This window comes from Hyaena hyaena, unplaced genomic scaffold (assembly GCF_003009895.1).
Source record: "Hyaena hyaena isolate Hyena2069 unplaced genomic scaffold, ASM300989v1 scaffold_7, whole genome shotgun sequence".
Taxonomy (NCBI): domain Eukaryota; kingdom Metazoa; phylum Chordata; class Mammalia; order Carnivora; family Hyaenidae; genus Hyaena; species Hyaena hyaena.
In genome coordinates this window covers 7,541,441-7,565,783 of record NW_024080639.1, presented here as the reverse complement: position 1 = coordinate 7,565,783, position 24,343 = coordinate 7,541,441, and the positions used below count along the sequence as shown (strand labels likewise).

Sequence of the window (24,343 nt, the reverse complement as noted above, 5' to 3'; positions counted from 1 at the left end):
AGCTGTCAGCACAGAGCCTGACATGGGGCTTGAACTCACGAGCCATAAGATCATGACCTGAGCCAAAGCTGGATGCTTAATTGACTGAGCCAACCAGGCACCGCAAGACTATAAATTTCTTAAAGGCAAGGACCTTATCATAAAAATCTCTGCCTTCTTACATGGCATTCAGCAGAATATTTGAAACATAACAAAGGTCTAACTTTTGTATTTTATTTGTAGGAGCTAAAGATCTTGTTAAAGGACATGACCTCTCTAAAGAAGTTTTGATGCAACTCATAGGATAGGATCACTTATATATGAACTTAGTTACAAGGACTATGACAAAAATATCTAACACTTTAAGTACATTCTTTGGTGTCTTTCTTGCTATTGCTGACTACTCTTCCATAATTTACTTTTTCATTATTAAATTCATATATTAAATGAATCAATCTAATTACATAATAGAAAATAAGAAAAACAGGGAATAAGATAACCTATTACCTACAACCATTACTATCAGTTTGAAATATATTTTCTAGTCTGGTTTCTTTTAGATGATTATATTGTGTAACAATGTTCTGCTCTTTTCTTTGAAAAGAATCATTATAACCATCATTTTCATCAGCTGCATAATACTCCATGGTGTTTTATTTAGCTAATTCCTGGGTCAGTATCTGTCTTATAAAGTAAATAAATAACATAATTAGTTTGAAAAATTATTCTGTTGATTTTTTGGTAAAGGCTCTTGATTTGTGTGATTTCAAATCACCCTACCCTTATTCTATACCAGAATAGCCTAAGTTTAAAGTAGATTTTTAAAATTTTCAACAAAATATTTTTTGTTAGCAAATAAAAACATCATAGCTGTAAAAAGTTCTGTTCCTAGACAACTTAAGTGAACTGTAAGCCATTCAAACCCTCCTTTCTCGTATAGGATTCCTCCTGTGAGCTCTATCATTTATTCAAGCTATTTTTTAAACCAATTTGGTAAATGGTGAATTTCTGAAATCATGCTGATTTCCTGGCTGTCAGTCAAACTTCTCTTGACTTGGTTCTAAGAGAGTGGGGGAGGGGGTAGGATGCAATTCACAGGTGTATTCTAATGTTTAGAAAATGTATATTTTGTACATATTAATATTCATAACCTTATTCAATGCCATCTGCTTTTAAGACTCATTAGCAGTCTTGGTTTTTAATAATACCCAACTAAAAATACATGGATTTTTAAAAATATATTCTGGATATTTACTTAAGTTTATTGATATATTAAAAGTGTTTACTGACATACTACCTAAAGTTATAAAAAATAGTGGGAAAATATAGTTACGTTTCTTAATGGACTATATTCTATACATTAAAAAAAATACCAACATAAAAGTCTATGTTTATGGTTAGCCAAATTTAAATAAATTTTAAGTAAAGCTATTAATAATTTTGTTAAAATCAAGGCACTTATATAAAACACACAATCATTAAACAAATAACTTCAATTTGGAGGTTCTTACCCAGAGTTAAGGGAGGTATGCGTGCCATCTGAAAATTATATAATGCATATAAATCTTTATTTTCTAGAGAGAGATTTGCAAAAGGATTTGTCATCAATCCAGCTTATCAAGTCAGTCAGTAAATTAAAAAAAATTTCATGTATTCTATAACTTGAATATTTGCTTATTAAAAGACGATATATAAATCAGGCACCAGGAATGAGTTCAAAACCAAAGTAACATGCAACAAAAAACTAAAATACAGTACAACAGAGAGATGTATGTTGATATTTCCATCAAATAACACTATTTTTTTAAGTTTATATTTAGTTTTGAGAGAGAGAGAGAGAGAACGCACACATGTACAAAGGGGCAGAGAGAGAAGAGAGAGAATCCCAAGCAGGCTCTGCCCTGTCACAGAATCTCACAAACCACGGTATCATGACCTGACCCAAAATCAAGAGTCCAATGCTTAACCAACTAAGCCACCCAGGTGTCCCTCAACTAACACTATTAAACTTGTTATAGCTGCCTTGGGAATCATATCTATGACACCAAACAGTGAGCTGATTTAGTCAACTGAGCAAAGAGCAGTAATGACAAGAAAAAACCAGGTAAGTCCAATGAAAAGATTCATGTTATACAGTAATTTCTTGTGATGTTACTATGTGCCTGACAATGCACTTTATTCACATTGTGTTCTTCACTATAGTCTTGTGAGGTGGATATGATTGTCATGGAAAATTGACAAATGAGGAAACTGAGGCTTCTGGACATGGTGACATGTCACCTGGATTCTGAGGAACAAGTTGAGGTGTTTATTGGCAGAATGAAGGAAAAGGAGGGGAGTGGGCTTTAAACTCCTAGGTGGTGGTCATCTAGACTACTTTCCCAACTAATACTAAAATCCTTTTAAATAATAACTGATAAATGATGAAAGAGCCATACATGTTTTGTAAATCAAAATGAACTTGATTTACAGTGTAGAATCTCAAGGAAAACAAAGATTCATGTGTCCTCATCTGGCAAATTCACAATAGATATTACTCTTCTTTGGAATTATGATGTAAATAAAACTGGTTTTTAGTATTCAAGTTTCAAGAGGTCAGATTAACTCCAATTTTTTTTGTTGTTCCATAATCTAGATATATATGAAGACTTCAAGATAATCATTATTTGACATTCTCTAGAAAAGCCTCAATAGACTTCCTTGTTTTGCATGTTACTCCTGCAAACAGGAGTTCAAATTATACTTTCAACATAAATGTCAAAAATGGCCCCTTCTTGTATTAAGGATTGACCACATACCATGTATAATACTAGAAAAGGCACCTTTTAAATCTTTAATAGTTCTGAAGACAATAAAATTATATTCAGGTATGGGAAATTAATATGACGAGGTTAGAGAAACGGGTAGAATTTGAAAGATGAAAAGAATCTTACCAAAGTCTGCAAATGCCGATTGTCCAACCACCACCATATTTTGAGGTTTTTCAAATACAGTGCTGATAGAGAAATTTCCATCCTGTTAAGGGCAGAAAATTTTGGATTAGACTATTATAATTCATTCATCTGTCAAGTGTAAAACAGAGCATTTTAGCTGAAGCAAGGAAATAAATAATTTAAGGCTTTTGTCGTACTACACAAAAATTATCCCACTTTCCTGTTCTACTTCTACCATAAAAAAAAAGAAACTGTTGTGAGTTGATAAAAGGTTCTCCCTCTCCCTCTCCATCTCCCTCTCAATCTCTTCCCCAACCCATGCCCCTCTCCCTGGCTTGTGTACATGTCTCTTTCTCTCAAAAAAAAAAAAAAAAAGATTCAAATGAGATGGGAATTCCACTGATCCTTAAATAATTCATTAACAACTCTAACAACTCAAGTCTGTGTATCATTATGAAAGGGGAGCAAAGAATTACAACAACTGGTAGGTGCTAAGGGGAGGAGGCTAAGCTAAACAAGAGAGAAACCCATTAGAGTTCCTTTATTTAGTTACTCTTTCCAAAATGGAGTAACTTTCCTTTCTATAATTTTATTCATTTATTCATTCATTCATAGAGCAGAAGCAGGGGAGAGGAGAGGCAGAGGGGGAGAGGGGGAGATGAGGGGGAGACAAGGGGGAGACAAGGGGGGAGAGGGAGGGAGAGAGGGGGAGAGAGAGAGAGAGAGAAAGAGAGAGAGGGAATCTTAAGCAGACTTTATGATCACTGAGGAGCCCAACATGGAGCTGGAATCCATAATCCTGGGATTTGACCTGAGCCAAAATCAAGAGTTGGGCACCCAGGTGCACTGTTCTCCCTTTCTACAATTTTAGATTATAACACCAGAAAAATCAACCAAAACACTGAATTTGGAGCACTTAGTTTGATACAGAGCATTGTTTTTAAGTTTTTTAAAATGTTTTATTTATTTGTGAGAGAAAGACAGCGTGAGCAGGGGAGGGTCAAAGAAAGAGGGAGACACAGAATCTGAAGCAGGCTCCAGGCTCTGAGCTAGCTGTCAGCACAGAGAGTGACACGGGGCTCAAACCCATGAACCGTGAGACTGACCTGAGCCAAAGTCAGATGCTTAACCGACTGAGCCACACAGGCGCCCCCAGAGTGTTCTTTTTATCACACCCAGGTGCCCCCCGCCAAGTGTTCTTTTTATCACTGACATTTTATTCACTATTTGACATACTGACTTTGATTACTACATACTTTATATAGATACCTATATGTTAAAAATATTTTAAAATTAAAATTTTGGGAGTGTCTGGGTGGCTCAGTCAGTTAGGTGTCAGACTTTGGCTCAGGTCAGTCTCACGGTTCATGGGTTTGAGCCCCGCATCAGGCTCTGTGCTGACAACTAGCTTAGAGCCTGGAGCCTGTTTCAGATTAGGTGTCTCCCTTTCTCTCTGATCCTCCTCTGCTCACACAGTCTTTCTCTCAGAAATAAATAAAACATTTTAAAAAATTATTTTTATTTTAAGGATACTACAGATTTGCAAGTTAATTTTTTAAGAAGTCACTTCTGCTATTTTAGAGAAAGGCACTGCTGCACTGAAAATATGAAGACCAAGTGCTTGAGAAACATGAGTAAGTGGGTAAGATATGTCTTGTTACAAATCAAACATTTCCAAACATTTTAACACTGTTGTCTCCATGCAGAAACATGTTTCCTCTATGATTACTAAAGTATCTGATATACTTTTTGAATGGTGTTTCTATAGAAATCTTATTCACATAGTGTCTTAAACTTATGAATCCCCTCCAGTCCTATGGAGTACCTGAAATTGTATCAGAGGTATATCAAGGTTGCCAAATTTCTGACTGAAATTTCAAGTGTTTTTGCATTTTAGAAAGATCATAGTATTGGGTACAGAGTGGACATAATGGTTCTAGAATAAATGGAAAATCTCTTTTAAAATACATCAGCTTCATGTGACATAAAGCAGAATGTCAACTCATTATACTGATTCAACTGAACAAAAATTACTCCAGTGAAGTTCTGTTAAACTTAGTAAATATACCTAGAAATTTTTCTGGATATAACCTCATGGTGCATCTCCATCAAGAAACACTGAGTACTGAGGCGCCTGGGTGGCTTAGTCGGTTAAGCGTCCGACTTTCACTTAGGTCATGATCTCGCAGTTCGTGGGTTCTGGCCCCACGTCGGGCTCTGTGCTGACTGCCAGCTCGGAGCCTGGAGCCTGTTTCAGTCTGTGACTCCCCCTCTCTGACCCTCCCCTGCTCATGCTGTCTCTCTCTCTCTCTCTCTCTCTCTCTTTCTCTCTCCTAGAAATAAAGAAAAAAAAAATTAAAAAAAAAAAAAAGAAACACTGAGTACCTCCTATGTCTAAGATGCCGTATTAACCTCAATAAAAAAAAAAAAAGCAATAGTTCCTTTCAATCACTGGAGAAAGAGAACATAACATCCTACTACAGTAAGAGCATGCAGATTACATTACATACATGACATAATTGGAGGAAGATAATATTTATCAAATTTAACATCTCTTTATTATCATTACTAGTTCATTGACCTAACTGGTAATAAAAAACTAGCTCAATCTCCATTCAGATTAGTGTCATTTACATATTTAATATTTGATAAATATGATTCTATAAACTTCATCAACATGTTATTACTCTTATTAGAAAGTACATTTTAAAGTGAGTATGACCATACATACTTTCAAACATGAAATTGCTTTATACTTATCTAACATAGAAAATATCAGCATGTCATCAAGACTGTCATGCTGAGCGAGCAGAATAGTCTAGTGGAAAGGTCACTAGATGTAGAGTTAGATGACAGGGGTTCTAGTTCTCCTTTCATTGGTAAGTTGTATAACTTCGGAACAACCACTTCGTGGTCTGGGTCTCAGTTCTAAGACTTTAGAAGGAGTAAATATACTGTCTACTTAAGGGTTCTATAGAGGATCAGTGCAATGATAGATTAGAAAGTATTCTACAAAATGTAAAGTTATCAGAAACTTACATGGTATTTTTATAATGGCAGTCTTATGCTTAATAGCTACCTTTTTCGTGGACTGCTATTTGACACTAATGCACTGTACTCTGTCCCATTCTTTACCATGCTGTTCTCACTGGCCTTCACTGTATGCCTACAATTTGAAGTTGAGCTGAATCATTAGGGGTTCTGCTGCAGCTGTCTTTCGCCTTTCCTTCTGACTACAATTAATGACTTAAGGGTAGAAATTTTAGAAATAGACTTCCTAGTTGAACTTCTAGTTCCACTGTTTGCTAGCTTTCAGGTCCAAATAAGTCAGCTCTAATGTAAAAGCATCTGTTTACTTATCTTGAAAAAAGTATTAAAAATTTTTTATTGTTTTATTTATTTCTGAGAGAGAGAGAGAAACAGTGTGAGCAGGGGAGGGTCAGAGAGAGAAAGAGATACAGAATCTGAAACAGGCTCCAGGCTCTGAGCTGTCAGCACAGAGCCCGACGCAGGGCTTGAACCCACGAACCACGAGATCATGACCTGAGCCGAAGTCGGATGCGTAACCGACTGAGCCACCCAGGAGCCCCCCTTCATATTTCTTTAAACTGTCCTTTTGAGTAGATACCCACTGAAAGAGTGAGTACTGGTCTTCCAGCTCTGTTCTTGTGCCTCTCCAAACCATTCTCCACTGTGTAGTGCTACTTCTACACAAAATATCTCTGAATTCCTTCAATAAATAAAATAAATTTTATAAAATAAAATAAATAAAACTAAAATCCTCAAAAAGCTCCCTATGCCCTTAGCATAAGGTCCAGTGTTCACCGTGCCACACCAGGCAGGCTCTTTTTTTTAGGTCGGGCTTCTCTTTACTTTACCACAGCAAGACTTGACAGACACAGTGATGTGTGTACAGTTCCCCAACTATATCAAACTCCTTTTCCTATTTCATTTCCAAGCCTTTGTGTGTGGGCTTTCCTCTACCTGGAATCCCCTTCCTCCTCTTTCACCCTTCTGATCCCTACTTACTCGTCAGGTCTTTTTTTTTTTCCCTAAAAATTTTTAAATGTTTTTATTTATTTATTTATTTATTTATTTATTTATTTATTTATTTATTTATTTCTGAGAGAGAGAGAGTGAGCGAGCATGAGCAGAGGAGGGTCAGAGAGAGAGGGAGACACTGAATCCGAAACAGCCTCCAGGCTCTGAGCTAGCTGTCAGCACAGACAGCGATGCGGGGCTTGAACCCTCGAACCATGAGATCATGACCTGAGCCGAAGTCGGATGCTTAACCGACTAAGCCACCCAGGCGCCCCTTGAAAAATGTATTTTACAAAGTTTTTGTGAAGATTAGTGATAGTTCATATAAAGTGCTTAGCAAAATATACGCACACAGTTGGATTTAGTTAACATTAGCTATTATCACTACTAGGAACACTAAGAGTAATACCACTATTCCTGCTACAAAAACTACCATCTGGCGTTGAAGCAGCTAACCCCCTGCCACTGACAGAGGAAACTACTTGCCAGTTTCTGCTTAAATTCCAACCACAGGTGCAATATTGTAACAAGTATCTTTTTTGTAGATGGCTACCCATCCTTTGGCCTGTATGTTTTAATAGTTAATGTTAAAATTGTTATATTTAAAATGTTTGAGAAAATGACCAAGAAGCAATATCTGTTGACTATTTTGTGTTTACATCTTTATTCATATAAAGGAATGATTCTCAACTGGGGGTGATTTTGTGCTCCAGGGACACTGGGCAATGTCTGGACATCTTTTTACTGTCAAAACTGGGGTTAGCTACTAACATCTAAGTGAGTAGAAGTCAGAGTATACTGATAAATAACCTACAATGTATAAGACAGAACTCTATGATAAAGAAATATCTGGCCCCAGAGTGGCTAAAATGAGCAAATCAGGACTCTAGATGTTGGCGAGGATGTGGAGAAATGGGCACCCTCCTACACTGTTGGTGGGAATGTAAACTGGTGCAGCCCCTCTGGAAATCAGTGTGGAGGTTCCTCAAAAACTTAACAATAGAACTCCCCTATGACCCAGCAATAGCAGACCTAGGAATTTACCCAAGGGATACAGGAGTGCTGATGCATAGGGGCACATGTACCCCAATGTTCCTAGCAGCACTCTCAACAATAGCCAAAACATGGAAAGAGCCTAAGTGTCCATCAACGGACGAATGGATCAAGAAGATGTGGTTTATCTATGCAATGGAATACTACATGGCAATGAGAAAGAATGCAATCTGGCCATGTGTAGCAACATGAATGGACATTGAGGGTATTTTGCTGAGCGAAATAAGTCAGGCAGAGAACGACAGATACTATATGTTTGCACATCTAGGAGGAATAGGAGGAACTTAATGGAGGACCATGGGGGAGAAAAAGGGGGAAAATACTGGGGGAGAAGGAGGGAGGCAAACCATGAGAGACTCTTGAATGTTGAGAACAAACTGAGGACTGATGGGGGGGGAGGGAGAGGGGGGTGATGGGCATGGCGGAGGGCACTTGTGGGGATGAGCACTGGGTGTTACATGGAAACCAACTTGACAATAAACTATTTAAAAAAAAATGATCTGGCCCCAAATGGTAACAGTGCCAAGACTGTAAGTTTCTGAGATAAAGGGTGGTAGGTATTACCCAGGAGTCTAGCTTTGCCATTCTTGTTCTTAGTCTTCCCCTTTGTGGCATTTACCTAGTCTCTTCCTTGAGCTCCAGTGCTACATTTCTAATTGCCTCCTTGATATGTCTCTTATCCGAAATAATTTTTTCCCCGCCTCAAATTATATATTTCATTTTTCTTTTCTCTAACTGGACACTAGTATAAAACACAAATTACCTTTGCATTAATGGTCATTATGCCTTCTCATATTTATCCTAATTCTTTACTCCTTTAATCATTCACCTCTTTCTCAGGATAGTAAATTCCACCTAAGTTATCTCCTTGCCTCCAGATTTTCCATGCAAACTTATCTGATATGCAGTAGCAAAATGGGCAACAATGAGAGCTCTGTTCAACTCACCTTCAGTCCTAAAAGGTTTAAACGCTTCTCAATAAATATTTAAAAGATCAAATTACTTAGTTTAGAAGTCAAAGCTTCTGCTGATCTTGTCTAAACCAATTCTTATCTTACTTTCCTGCATTTTTTCATTCTCTGGCCGAAACCAGCCATGTCCTACTCTCTGAATATGTCCTGGGTTTCCTGTGTACTTACTCCCCCATCCCTTTCTTTCTCTCGCTTCCAACCACTAATGTCCTACTCATTTGTACAGGATATTTCAAATACCACATCTTTCTGAAGTCTTCCCTGATGATCCTTGGTGGACCAAATGGAAGCAACTGCTTTGTCTTTGAGCTAATTATAGCATGAGATTTGTATATCTCATTATACCAGCCAGAGCTGCCCATATTCACAAATTACTCCTATTGACCTATAAGCTCAATTCATTTCTGTGCCTCCCAGAGCACCTGCATGAGACAGAATACACAACTGACATTCTAATGAGATGTGCTGAAGCTCTAGCTCTACTACCTAATATGGTTTTACAGATTTGTAGGGATTTTTTGTTTTGTTTTGTTTTCGTTTTTGGTCAATTAGTGTATACCACAAATTGTTTGCCCAATCTCTAACTGAAAATAATCCTCCATTTAAAAAACCTACTTTATTTAAACTACTTAATTAATATTGAGTCCACATTTCCCTTGATTGTACCAGTGACTTATTATTTGTTAATATGGGTACCTTACTGACCCAGCTGTTTTACAGCAAGAACAATTCTTAGCCTCTACTTCCCATCACCATTTTATCAACTTCTTTAAAGAAAACAATAATAAAAGAGATCAAATAAATACCTGGTCTCTTCCTGAAGACTTTTCTCCTAATACATTGCGTTACTAGGTTTAATTCCGAAGGCTATCATGATTTTCAAGATCAGGAGACATACCCGACTTCCCTAATATGTAACAGAGAGTCAGACAAAATGAAGAAACAGAGGAGTATTTCTCAAGTGAAAGAAATAAAAGCAAAAGAGCTAAAGGAAATGGAGATAGACAATATGCCTCATCAAAAATTCAAAGTAATGGTCATAAAGATACTGGACTTGAGAAAAGAGTGTAGAGTCTCAGTGAGGCATTCAAAAAGACATAGAAAATATAAAAAAGAACTGATTAAAGAAGAAGAACTTAATAACGAAAACTTAAAAAGCACTAGAGGGAATTGATAGAAGATCAGAGGAGGGAGAGAACAGATTAGCGACCTAGAAGACAGAGTAATGGAAAGCAACCAAGCTGAACAGAAAAGAGAAAAAAGAAAAATAAAAAATAAGAATAGACTTATGGAAGTCAGTGACATCATCAAGTGTAATAATATTTGCATTATAGGGATCCCAGATGGAGAAGAGACAAAGGGGCAGAAAATTTATATGAAAAAATAATAGCTAAAAACATCCCTAAGTTGTGGAAGAAAACAGACATCCAGATCCAGGAGGCAAAGAGAGCCCCCAACAAAATCAACCCAAGAAGGTTCATACTAAGACACATAATGATTAAAATGGCAAAAAGTACTGATAAAGATAGAATTTTAAAAGCAATGAGAGAAAACAGTTACATTCAAGGAAAACCACACAAGGCTGTAAGCTGACCTGTCTGCAGAAAGTTTGCAGGCCGAAAGGGAATGGAATGATATATTCAAAATACTAAAAGGAAAAACCTACAACCCATAATTTCTACCCATCAAGGTTAACATTCAGAAGAGAAGGAGAGATAAAATGTTTCCTAGACACACAAAAGGTAAAGGGGTCCATCACCACTAACTGAGCCTTTCAAGAAATGTTAAAGGGAATTCTATGAGTGGAGAGAAAAGGCGATAATAAATATGAGTAAGAAAATTATGAACGGAAAAAATTTCACATGTAAATACAAACATAAGAAAAGCAGATTAATCACTTATAAAATCAGTACAAAGGTTAAAGAAAAAAACAGTAAAATCAATTATATCTGTAAAAACCAGTCAAGGGACTCATAAAATAAAAGGATGATGGGGCACCTGGGTGGCTTAGTCAGTTGAGTGTCCAACTTCAGCTCAGGTCATGATCTCACTGTTTGTGAGTTCAAGCCCCATGTCAGGCTCTGGGCTGACAGTTCTGAGCCTGGGGCTTGCTTCAGATTCTGTGTCTCCCTCTCTCTCTGCCCCTCCCCAGCTCACACTCTGTCTCTCTTTCAAAAAAAATAAACATTAAAAATCTTTTTAAAAGAGGATGAAACGTATGATGTACATAAAACAGCAGGGGGGAGGGGAGTAAAAATTTAGTACTTTTAGAATGGTTTAAACTTAAGTGACTATCAATTCAATACATACTACTGTTTGCATAAGATGTTATATATAAACCTGGTAACCACATAATCAAAAAATTATAATAGATACACAAAAAATAAAGAATAAGTAATCCAAGCGTATCACTAAGGAAATCCATCAAACCACCAGAAAAGACAACAATAGAAGAAAGGAACAGAGAAGAACTACAAAAATAAGCATAAAACAAATAACAAATTGACAGTAAGTACATACCTACCAATAATTACACTGGGTGTAAACGGACTGACTAAATACTGCAACTAAAAGACACAGGGTGACAGAATGCATAGAAAGGCAAGATGCAGCTATCTATTGCCTACAGAAGACTCATTTCAGACCTAAAAACATGCAGATTGAAAGTGAAGGGAGGAAAAACATTTATCATGCAAATATAAGTGAAAAGAAAGCTGGGATAGCAAAACTTATATCAAAGAAAGAGACATTTAAAAAAAGACTGTAGGGGTGCCTGGGTGGTTGAGTTGGTTAAGCATCTGACTCTTGGTTAAGGTTCAGCCCATGATCTTGCACTTTCGTGGGTTTGAGCCCTGCATCGGGCTCTGCATTGGCAGCATGGAAGCCTGCTTGAGATTGTCTCTAATTCTCTCTCAAAATAAATAAATAAACTTAAAAATAACACCAAAAACATAAAAACTGCAACGAGACAAAGAAGGACACTACATAATGATAAAGCCAACGATCCAAGGGTATGATATAACTAATTGTAAATATTTATACACCCAATATGGAGGCATCTAAATACACAAAGCAACTACTTACAGGCATAAAGGAAAAATCAACAGGAATACAATAATAGGGAACTCCCACTTATATCAATGGATAGATCATCCAGACAAAAATCAACAAAGAAGCAATAGCTTTGAATGACATATTGGATGACTCTAAAGCAATGGAAAACTCATTCTTTTCAAGTGCACATGGAACATTCTCCAGATTAGATCACATAATGGGTCTCAATAAATTCAAATAGACTGAAAGCATATCATGTATCTTTTCTGACCACAACAGCATGAAACTGGAAATAAATCACAAGAAAGAATCTGGAAAGGACACAAAAACATGGAAGCTAAGTGATATAATACTAAACGATGAATGGGTCAAGTAAGAAATCAAAGAGAAAAATAAAAAAATACATTCACACAAATGACCATGAAAACACAATGATCCAAATGTTGGGGATGTAGAAAAAAGCGGTTCTACGTGGGAAGTTTATACCAACAGACACATCTAGAAACAAGAAAAATCTCAAATAAGCAACCTAACCTTTCACCTAAAGGAGCTAGAAAATAATAACAATGTTCCAAACCAGTGGAAGGAATGAAATAATAAGATTAGAGCAGAAATAAATGAAATAGAGATTAAAAAACAATAGAACAGATCAATGAAACCAGAAGCTGGTCTATTAAAAAGATCAATAAATATTGATAAATCCTTAGCCAGACTCATCAAAAAAACAAAACCAAGGAGACAGAGAGAGGGAGAGGGAGAGAGAGAGGGGGGACTCACAAAATCAGAAATGAAAGAGGAGTGGATGGTGACATGCAAAAGAGGTAAACTGGACCACTTTCTTAAACCATCCACAAAAATAAACTCAAAATGGATAAAAGACCTAAATGTGAGATAGAACACCATCAAAATTCTAGAGGAGAACACAGGTAGCAACCTCTTTGACTTCAGCCACAGCAACTTCTTATTAGACATGTCATTAAAGGAAAGGGAAACAAAAGAAAACATGAACTGTTAAGACTTCATCAAGATAAAAAGCACAGCAAAGGAAACAATCAACAAAACAAAAAGTCAGCCTATGGAATAGGAGATATTTGCAAACAACATATGTGATGAAGGGTTATATTCAAAATCTATAAAGAAATGACCAAACTCAACACTACAAAAACCAAACAACTCAGGTAAGAAATGGGCAGAAGACATAAATAGACATTTTTCCAAAGAAGACAACCAGATGGCTAACTGACACATGAAAAGATCCTCAACATCACTCATCATCAGGGAAATACTAATCAAAACCATGATGAGATTATCACCTCACATCTGTCAGAATGGTTAAAATTAACAACACAAGAGACAACAAGTGTTGGCAAGGATGCAGAGAAAGGGGAACCCTCTTGCACTGTTGGGAATGCAAACTGGTGCAGCTGCTCTGGAAAACAGTATGGAGGTTCCTCAGAAAATTAAAATTAGAACTACCCTCTATGATCCAGGAAGTGTACTATTAGGTATTTACCCAAAGGATACAAAAATACAGATTTGAAGGGGTACATGCACCCCAATGTTTTTACAGCAGCAGTATCAACAACAGACAAATGATGGAGAGAGCTCAAATGACCATCGACTGATGAATGGATACAGAGGATGTAGTGTGTGTGTGTGTGTGTGTGTGTGTGTACACACACACACACAGAGTGGAATATAACTCAACCATCAAAAAGAATGAAATCTTTCAACAACATGGATGGAGCTAGAGAGTAAAATGCTAAGTATAATAAGTTAATCAGAGAAAGACAAATACCATATGATTTCACTCATATGGGGAATTTAAGAAACAAAACAGGTGAACACATGGGGAAGGGGGAAAAAAGAGGAGAGAGGGAAACAAACCACATGAAATGACAGGGAACAATCTGAGGGTTGAGGAAGGGCTGTGGGTGGGAGGGTGGGCTATATGGGTGATGGGCATGAAAAGGAGGGCACTTGTGATGACCACTGGGTGTAGTATATAAGTGATGAATCACTGAGTTCTACTCCTGAAATCAATATTGCAATGTATATTAACTAAAATTTAAATAAGTAATACAAAGAAATGAAAGAGGAGAAATAAAAAGTGACATCACAGAAATACAAAGAATTACAAGAGAATAGTATGTAAAAAATTATATGTCAGCAAATTGGACAACCTAGAAGAAATGGATAAATCCCTAGAAACTATAACTTCCTAAAACTGAATCAAGAAGAAGTAGAAAATTTGACCATACTCATTACTAGCAGTGAAACGGAATCAATATTCAAAAAACTCCCAACAAACAAAAGTCCAGAACCAGATGGCTTCACAGATAAATTCTACCAAACATTTAAAGAAGAGTTATACCTAATTTTCTCAAACTATTCCAAAAAACAGATGCGGAAGGAAAGCCATCCATCCAAATCATTCAATGAGGCCAGCATTACTCTTGATACCAAAACCAAAAATGACACTACAAAAAAATGAAAATTATAGGACAGTAAGTCTGATGAATATAGATGGAAAAGTCCTCAACAAAATATTAGCAAACCAAAAATAACAATACATATAAAATCATTCAGCATGATTAAGAGGATTTATTCCAGGGATGCAAGCATGGTTCAATTATTTGCAAAGCAGTCAATGTAATATGTCACATTAACAAGAGAAAGGATAAAAACCATGTGATCATATCAGCAAATACAGAAGAAGCATTTGAGAATATACAACATCTATGCAAGATAAAAACTCTCAACAAAGTAGTTTTAGAGGAAACATACCTCAACAAAATACCAGCCATATATGAAAAACTCACGGCTAATATCATATGCAATGATGAAATGCTGAGCTTTTCTGTGAGATCAGGAACAAGACAAGGATATCCACTCACCACTTTTATTCAACAAAGTACTGGAAATACTAGCCACAGGATTAAGACATCCAAGGCATTCAAATTGTTAAGAAGTATAATTTTCACTATTTGCAGGTGATATGATTCTATGTATAGGAAAAAAAAGCTACTAAAAAAGTACCAAAAATCTATTAGAACTTATAAATGAATTCAGTAAATTCACTGGATATAAAATTAATACACAGATATCTGTTGCATTTCTATACCCTAATAATGAAGTAACAGCAGGAGAAGAAAACAATCTCATTTATAACTGCACTGAAGATAATAAAATACTTAGAAATATACATAACCAAGAAGGTGAATGACTTGTACTCCAAATATTATACAAATCTGATGAAAGAAATGGATGATGACACAAATGGAAAGGTATTCCATGCTTGTGGATGGGAAGACCCACCACTGTTATAATGTCCATTATACAATCTACAAATTTCATGCAATTCCTATCAAAGAAATCTACAGATTTAATGCAATCCCTATCAAAATACAACTAACATTTATTACAGAACTAGAACAAAGCATCTTAAAATTTGTATGGAACCAAAAAAAGATCCTAAATAGCCAAAGCAATCTTGAGAAAGAAGTAGAAACCTAGAGACATCATAAACGCAGATTTCAAGAATAGAATACAAAGCTATAGTAATCAAAGCAGTATGACGGTGGCACAAAAATAAACACACAGATCACTGGAATAGAATACAGTCCAGATATAAACCCACATTTATATATTCAAGTAATCTCTGACAAAGGAGGCAAGAATACATAATGGACAAAAGAAAAGTCTCTTCAACAAATGGTACTGTGTAAACTGGACAGCTATATGTAAAAGGGTAAAAATGACCATCTTCTTACACCATACAGAAAAATTAAATTTAAAATAGATTAAAGACCTAAATGTGAGATCTGAAACCATAAAATTCTTTGGAAGAAAACATGCGGTAACTGCTTTGACATTGGCTATAGCAACATTTTTCTAGCTATCTCTCCTCAAGCAAGAGAGACAAAAGCAAAATTAAACTATTGAGACTATATAACAAAAATCAAAAGCCTTTGCACATTAAAAGAAACTATCATCAAATCAAAAAGGCAACCTACTGAATGGGAGAAGTTATCCAACGGGATATAACAGGAAATGATATCCAAAATGGGGTTAATATCCAAAATATATAAATAACATATAATTCAACATCTTAAAACCAACTAATTTAACTTAAAAATGGGCAGAGGAACTGACTGGACATTTTTCCAAAGAAGACATATATGGCCAACACACACTTAAAAGATGTTCAACATCACTAATCATCATGGAAATTAAAATGACCATTAGATACCATTTTACACCTGCCAAATGGTTAAAATAAAAAACATAAGGAATAACAAGTGTTGGCAAGGATGTGAAAATAAAGGAATCCTCTGTGTGTTGATTGTAATGCAAACAGATGCAGCTTCTGTGGAAAACAGCATGGAAGTTCTTCAAAAAATTAAAAATAGCATTACTATATGATCCAATGATTCTACTCTGGGTATCAACCCAAAGAAAACAAAAGTACTAATTTGAAAAGATATATGCACCCCTATGTTTACTGCATCAGTATTTACAATAGCCAAGATATGGAAGCAACCCAAGTATCCATTCACAAACAGATAAAGAAGATGGGTTATATTATGCAATGGACTATTACTCATCTATAAATATAAATGAGACCTTGCCATTTGCAATAATATGGAGGGTATACTGCTAAAATACGTTAGTCAGAGAAAGATAAACATCATATGAGTTTTACTTGTATGTGGAATTTAAGAAACAAAGAAACACATAAAGAAAATGAGATTAAAAAACAGCCTCTTAAATATAAAGAAGAAATTAGTATTTGCCAGAGAGGAGGTGGGTGAGGGGATGGCTGATATAGATAAAGGGGTTAAAAGTATAATTATCCTGATAATCACTTTGAAGTGTATAGAGTTGCTGAATCGCTATATTGTATACCTGAAATGAACTTAACAATAATGTTAACTACACTTAAATTAAAAAAAAAAAATCTAACCTAGGGCAAAAGAAAATCAGCCTTGGCTGAGAGGATATCAAACAGTTAAAAGTACTTCATAATTTTATTACACCTTATATTTATGTGTAATGAGGCTTTTTATTCTCCAGATGGATACAGATTAATCAAAATGATTTTCTCATTTCTAATACCTCAAGATTTACTTTAGGTATTGTTTTCAAGGCCACCTAGAAAACAAATATACCTCAGCAGTGGGAGATTTAATTTATAGTAATCATTAAGTATATAACAATCATATTTCTATCATCAGTAAAACAAATATAATTAATTTTTTCAAAAGTGAACAAAAAATAAATTGTTCTGGTTTAGTTATCTTTCTTTCTCCCTCTTCCCATGTTAAATAAAAAAAAGAGGATCAAGTTGTTTACTGTAGAAGTAGCATTTAGAAGCTCTGCTCTTGTCTACACAGAGCTCCTCTACTCATCCTAGTTTCCTTCTATGAAGAAATGTGAGTCATGACCAACATCAATGACTATGCTTTAAATGATGGCTGATAATGAACTTTCTTCCACAAACTTGTATTGTACATTTTTTGAGATGTGCTGATTTTCCATCCATATTTAATAAAAAACTATAAAATGTTAAAAATGATTTAATTTAAATTGAATAAAACACAATCATTAGTAAATAGATGAAAAATCAAGAGATCTAAAATTACAATTTCTTAAGTGTCTATTGGGTACCTGGCACTTCACATACATTGTTTCATTTAGTCTTCACTTTCACATGACCTGAAGCAGACTCTCTTATTCTCATTTTGCATATGAGGAAAGTCAGGCTTAATATCTGACCATTACTTGATGAATGTCAGTCAGTTGGACAATTTGGCCTGTACTCAAATCCTGTCTTCTATTATATAGCCTGAAATTCCACTTTAAGACTTGGAGTGTTCTATTCTTCATTAATTAATATTTCATACAATCTACATCAAGCTAAAAGTAAAATAAAATAAAATAATCAGTTTGGGAGTCTTTTACTTGCAATTAAATATGTATATATATTGGGAAAGACTCCTTAATCCTGATCAAGTTGGCAGTCAGTTTAGTGTATGTTGTTCATATTTTTTTATATAAGCCTGAAGGCAAGGAGGAAAAATAAGTCTTTTAAAAAGGGTTTTCTTCAATAAACCATCATGCTGACAAATTAAATGATAGTAACCTCTCTCAACAGCTGACAGCCTAGCAGGGGCCCTGTTAACATTCACATTAGGGCAGACTGATTGGTTTAATTGGCAGTCATGCCTAAAAACCTGCAGAGGAATTGATGCTGAATGAATCATTTCTTTCAGCAATATTCAGCAGTTTGAATGCAGCAATGCAACCAAAGGCTCTTAAAGTTGTTCTATTTATTGTTGAAACCAACCGACCAAGTGATTACTTTCATTTTATTTTCTAAAATTGTGTGCTTTTAGTGAAAGCCATCATTTAAAAATGCTTCAAAGAAAAGATTTCTTACCACATTTTCCCATATCTCAAACTGGAAGGTACTAGAGGCAGACAATGTCGTGAGGAATAAATCTAGAAGGAAAATAATAGAATTGTAAGTGTTGTTACTGATGTGTACACTTAAAACATGAAGAAATATACATAAAAATAGTTATTAATACATTAAGTTGAACCTAAATATATTTTAAATTATATTTTAAGGAGCTTGATCCCATCAAAGAAAGCAAGCAGATGATCCTGTGCTTGTACAATTAACGAAAATGTATTTAAAGGGGAAATTTGTATTAGTCTTTCAAAAGCATTCTTTCTTTTTAAAATATTTAATTTTTGAGAGAGAGAGGGAGAGAGAACACGAGCAGGAGGGGGCAGAGAGTGAGGGAGAAAGAAGATCTGAAGAAGGTTCGCGCTAATGGCAGAAGCCTGATGTGGGGCTAGAACTCTGAACTCAACGAACCATGATCATGACCTGAGCTGAAGTCAGAAGCTTAATCAACTGAGCCATCCAGGTGCCCCAAGCATTCTTTAAGAGTGGCTATGCATACTAACCTTTTTATGTCACACATTTTTATGTTAAGGTAGACTATATTTTTAAAAAAATATTCTAATCAGAATCACATTGTGCTTTTTTTAAAATTTTTTTTCCTTTTTTTTACAAATAGTTTATTGTCAAATTAGTTTCCACATAACACTCAGTGCTCATCCCCACAAGTGCCCTCCTCTATGCCCATCCCTCCTCCCCCCCACATCCATCAGTCCCCAATTTTTGTCAGCATTCAAGAGTCTCTCATGGTTTGCCTCTCTCCCTTTCCCCCACCATTTCCCCCCTTCTTCTCCCCCTTGTTCTCTGTCAAGTTCCTCCTAATCCTCCTATACGCACATTGGGCTTTCTTAACGTAAAAGCTATGTTTCCCTATATGTCATAGTTGGGTTTCAGAATTATTTTAAATCATAGTATTCTAGTGCCAAAATTTTTAGTACTTATGTTAGATGAACAATAAATTATATTTCAAGTTTTGAACAAAATTGTTCTTATGTAGTCCAACTAAACAAAACTGATTTATTGGAAAGTGCAAGATTTTTAATAACATTTGTTGAAAAAGAGATTGACAGTCAAATCTAAATCCTATTAATGCAAAGGCCAGGTGAACTGCAAATCTATTCTAGTGCAGTATTTATTATATATGCATAATGACAATTTTACTTAGTGAATACATAAAGTTTCAAAATGATGAGTTAACTCACAGGAATATTAAAATAAAATTATTCTTCTGTGCTTTAAAAATGGGAATTATTCAGAGTGATATGCAGACCATGACTATTTTAAAGAAAAGGGTTTTCTTTGCACCATTAAATATGTTTAGGAGAAATATCTTTCACAGTTTAATGTGTTTTCTGTAGAGCTTTCATATGAATTTCATGAAACTAATTTATGTATTATAATAACAATAATTTTCATAGAAGCCCCAGAAAACTAAGGAGTAGTCTTCACTTGTAGGATCTGCTGTACTCAAACTCCTGATTACAAGTAAGTGGTATTATTCTTTACGTCAATGTATCAAATATCTGTGTTTATTTTTATACTAAGGATGCTTTGCCTGTGGACATTACAAATGTAGTCTTTAATGAAGGTAATTTCATTACTCCATCAAATATACACTCCCAGTGAAGTGTCTATTTCCATACTCATTTAGGAAAAATCCCAAACAATACGAACAAGATTTGTGAGATGATATACCTACAGTCGATATCCTCTCTTCCTCCCATATACCCTCCACACTGCCATCAGCATGATGAAAAATCAGAAATGCAAATTTGATTTCATTCCTTCTCCTCCAAGATCTCTTCTCCCCATGTGAAGAAGGCCCACTTACCTAAGCTTCCATGCTAATTTCCTGCTACTCCCTTACATGAAACTGACTCTCCATAGTACTTTTTTATGGCATCGCCATCTGGTGTCTCCACCAATCCTGATGCCCTTCCTCTCCCTTAAGCACAGCTTTCCCTCCATTGTTATTCCACTATGATATCAGTCAAGGGTTATTATAAGATACCATGATATTCTGATCTCATATCTGTCTTTCCTGAGCTTTTTGAAGCTATGGAAACCATGCTTAATTGGTTTTTATCTTTGTGGTTCCTATGGACTTGGAAATGTGTTCAAATGACTGTTTAATAAGTAAACAATACTAAATATATCTGTACATGTACTGACATATACAGTACATATACACACACACACACACACATATATATGGAACCATTTAGTTACTCAATATATATAGTGGTTCTTGCAAATATAAAAACTAAAAATAGTTACTCTATTGCCTCTTTAAAGAGTCTTGGGAAAAGAATGGTCTTATGTTAAAGCATTTCACTAAATATGACTGATTATAATGACTACTATCCTAAGAATGTTTAAAAGCTGTTAATTTTTATATTATCTGAAAATGTGATCAGATTAAGGAAGTGATTAGGAATAACAGCCACAGAGATTTCTAAGAATCACTTAGAGCCATGTCAGTGCAAGCTCTGAGCTATTTGAAAGACATAAAAAATGGATAATTATGCGATTATTATATAACACAGGTGAATTTATTCAAACAGAAAACATTACACTCTTGAAATTCTTAATGCATTTGAGAATAAATGAGGAGGCATCTTTCCAATGAGGGATCACAGACTTGTGGCCTTGATAAGCCAGTTAGCTTTGTAGGACAGGAAGAGCTATTCTGTTACCATAAGTGGCCAAGCCCGGATACTTAGAAGGGAGGGGTGGATAGTTACCAGCATTCTCTCACCACTCCTGGAAAAATAAAACAAAATGTTTCTTTTTGTTGGTGTTGCACTAGTCTCAATATATTTGTATAAAAGGTGATAAATTATGAGCTTTCTGCTCTTCCATTCATAGTTAGAAAATTGAACAACCATCACCACAATGTTTGCTGATTCTATTTTCAGAGCTTCACAAGCTATTTATTAAGATTTTGGAACACAGTAAAGTGAGATGAGGGATAAGAAGTACCTTGTAAAACAGATTAAAAAATCATTTCACTATTCAATTGTGTAAAAAGGTTATAGGAAAAATAAATGATTCATTATGTGGAGAAATAGAGACAATTAATTATTAATAATTCAATATGAAGAATCATACCTCTGACTGAATGAAATGAGAATGAAATAACAGGTAGCAAAAAATTTTAGTCAACAAAGCAACAAAGTTCTCACCCTCCTACATGGTTGAGAGTAATCCACACAATATACTGAAAGGAAACATTCCCAGTGAAACTGTAGTGGATGCTGTGACACGCCACCCAGGTTCCCTCTTAGGCATGAAGGACTTAATACTTCAGCTGCTCGGAATGCTACTGGCAGACAGCCCTTTGTAGTGACCCTTTCTGGAACAGCCTTGGGTGAAAAGAGCTACCCTGCCAAAGGCTGCATCCCTTTCTGCACTGGCCTGAATTCAATAACTAGTCAGTTCAGAGAAATAAAGGCTAGACCCTCTCACCATAACTCAGGACAACTCTTCAGGGCTACTGCACATTCAGAAGCCCAAGGTCAATTGAGGCTTTTATTGACACTAAATCATAGCCCAACTCTGCTTCCTTCCCTTTTCCTCCAGCAGTACGGACTACCAGAGCGCTCCCGAAAATTAAACTTCTTATACACTGGTTTCCATCTCAGAGTCTATATCCTAGGAAATGCAATTTACAACAGTTGATACTAAAAGAGATCTGAGAAAGTAGATACTAAGATTTTAGAGTTGGATCACTTAACAAGGGACTCCCAATAACAATTCTTACACAGGGGTAAGCAGTGTACAGATGGCCATACTATCTTTTACTGGTATTACTGGGATGGTATTCTGGTGGAGGGGAATGGACTAGAGGGTGTCATCACTCAGGCTTTTTAAGAAAAAGAGGTAAATATTAACTTGAAGGACAGTGGAATTAGATAGCTACTGCTAAGGTTAACTAAGGAAATAGAGAAGAGACACAAAGGCTAAGCATGACTGCTCAGAAATTAAAAGCTATGTGTGAAAGCCAGAGGGCCTCTTGGGTAGCATATAAAGAGGTTCTCATCTCCTGCAGTAGGAGGACAAACATGGGCTGAATCCAAGACTAGGATTTAATGGTAAAAGAGCTCCCAAGAAGGTTAAATTCTCAACCTAAGCTAGTCTTAACCTTAAGCGGGGTTTGGGTCCTACTTAGGAAAGAATGATACTTGTTTCATGGATTAGGAACATCTGGGTGATGAATCTCACAATCTTTAATCCTCAGACTAACTTGAGCCTTCAAAGCTTGCATAAGTGGCCCACTCTTTACTGTTAAAGGCTCCTGTTTGAAAATGATGAAGTTTCTCCTAAAGGCTAATGTTCTCTCTTGTTTAAAGATGAGGAAAATTCTGCTGCCATTGGGCAGCATGCTTCCCACTTCCTACAGTCTGTCTCATCTCTCCTGGCCACTATGCCAAAAAGTGGGATTAAGTTACAAAATAACTCACCAGAAATGGGACAGACATGTAAAGGAAAAAGGAACTATAGCCTGAATTAAGTCCAGGACCTAGCTAACATGTAGTGACAGGAGTTAGGAGAGTATGCATGAGACTATACTCTGAGAGTGCTTGATCAAGAAGTACCCCAGGGTAAAGGGTGGAGCACGGAGACTTAAGTATGGAGTGGAGCAGAATAAGTAATTGGGGACAAGGTGACTACACTGGATCCCTTCCATCCTAGAAGAGGCAGCAATTCACTTTTCAGGACTAGACCATACTCAAAATCTGGATTTGCCTTTTCTGTCTTGGAAGCTAATTTTTAAAATGCTAATAGGAACGGTATGATGATAGCTGACATCACTAGGATTCACTTGAAGAAATAATCCTTAACAAAAGATCACATCATGAGTTAGTGAAAAATTCAGGATATAAACCCCAAACTCAAATCCTTTTTCATTAGAATCCGTAACAAGTAAAATAGTGAACCTATTCAATGCACATGCAGTTCTCTCCCAGAAAATACAGACTCATAGTCAAGTAAGTGTATACAAAAACATTAAATGGTATTGCTTCAATTATCTCCATTCATAGCTTGAAAGGATTATGCTACTGCATTTTTAAACATTACCAAGTGCAGCACTGCTTTCTTTTCAAATGCAAAACCTTTTGGCTACAGTTGGCATCAAAAGGAAGCCCACTTAGGAATTTTAAAAACTTAAATTGGAAGTTTGACTATGCTAACTAAACCACGTTCAGAAAAATACAAAGTTTCATGGCTGTGATTAAAGTTTGAAGTTAGATGGCAATAGACACATAATATCCTTTGGATATACTATGTATGATATGAAGGAAAAGGTTAAAAGCTGTAATTTCTGGCACTGTATCCTTTCAATACGAAGTCTTGATGTTTTAAAAACAATTTTGATGGAGATTTTTTTTTTCTAAAATAGTTTATTGTCAAGTGGGTTTCCATATAACATCCAGTGCTCATCCCCACAAGTGCCCTCCTCCATACCCAACCCTCCTTCCCCTCTCCCCCACCCCATCAGCCCTCAGTTTGTTTTCGGCATTCAAGAGTCTCATGGCTTGCCTCCCTCCCTCTCCCCCAGTATTTTTCCCCTTCTTCTCCCCCATGGTCCTCCATTAAGTTCCTCCTAATCCTCCTAGATGTGCAAACATATGGTATCTGTCCTTCTCTGCCTGACTTATTTCGCTCAGCATAACACCCTCAGTCCATCCATGTTGCTACACATGGCCAGATTGCATTCTTTCTCATTGCCATGTAGTATTCCATTGCATAGATAAACCACATCTTCTTGATCCATTCGTCCGTTGATGGACACTTAGGCTCTTTCCATGTTTTGGCTATTGTTGAGAGTGCTGCTA

General features: G+C 35.9%; 1 protein-coding gene across 1 annotated transcript in view; it reads right to left on the bottom strand.

Annotated features, from left to right (window-relative positions):
- The window catches only part of ITFG1 (integrin alpha FG-GAP repeat containing 1), a 288,485-nt gene that overhangs the window by 186,911 nt on the left and 77,231 nt on the right, over positions 1-24,343 (bottom strand). The window contains exons 7-8 of the mRNA XM_039241589.1: positions 18,474-18,535; positions 2,913-2,994 (exon numbers count right to left, since the gene is read on the bottom strand). Of these exons, the coding sequence (XP_039097520.1) occupies positions 2,913-2,994; positions 18,474-18,535 (144 nt within the window). The remainder of the gene's footprint in view (positions 1-2,912; positions 2,995-18,473; positions 18,536-24,343) is intronic.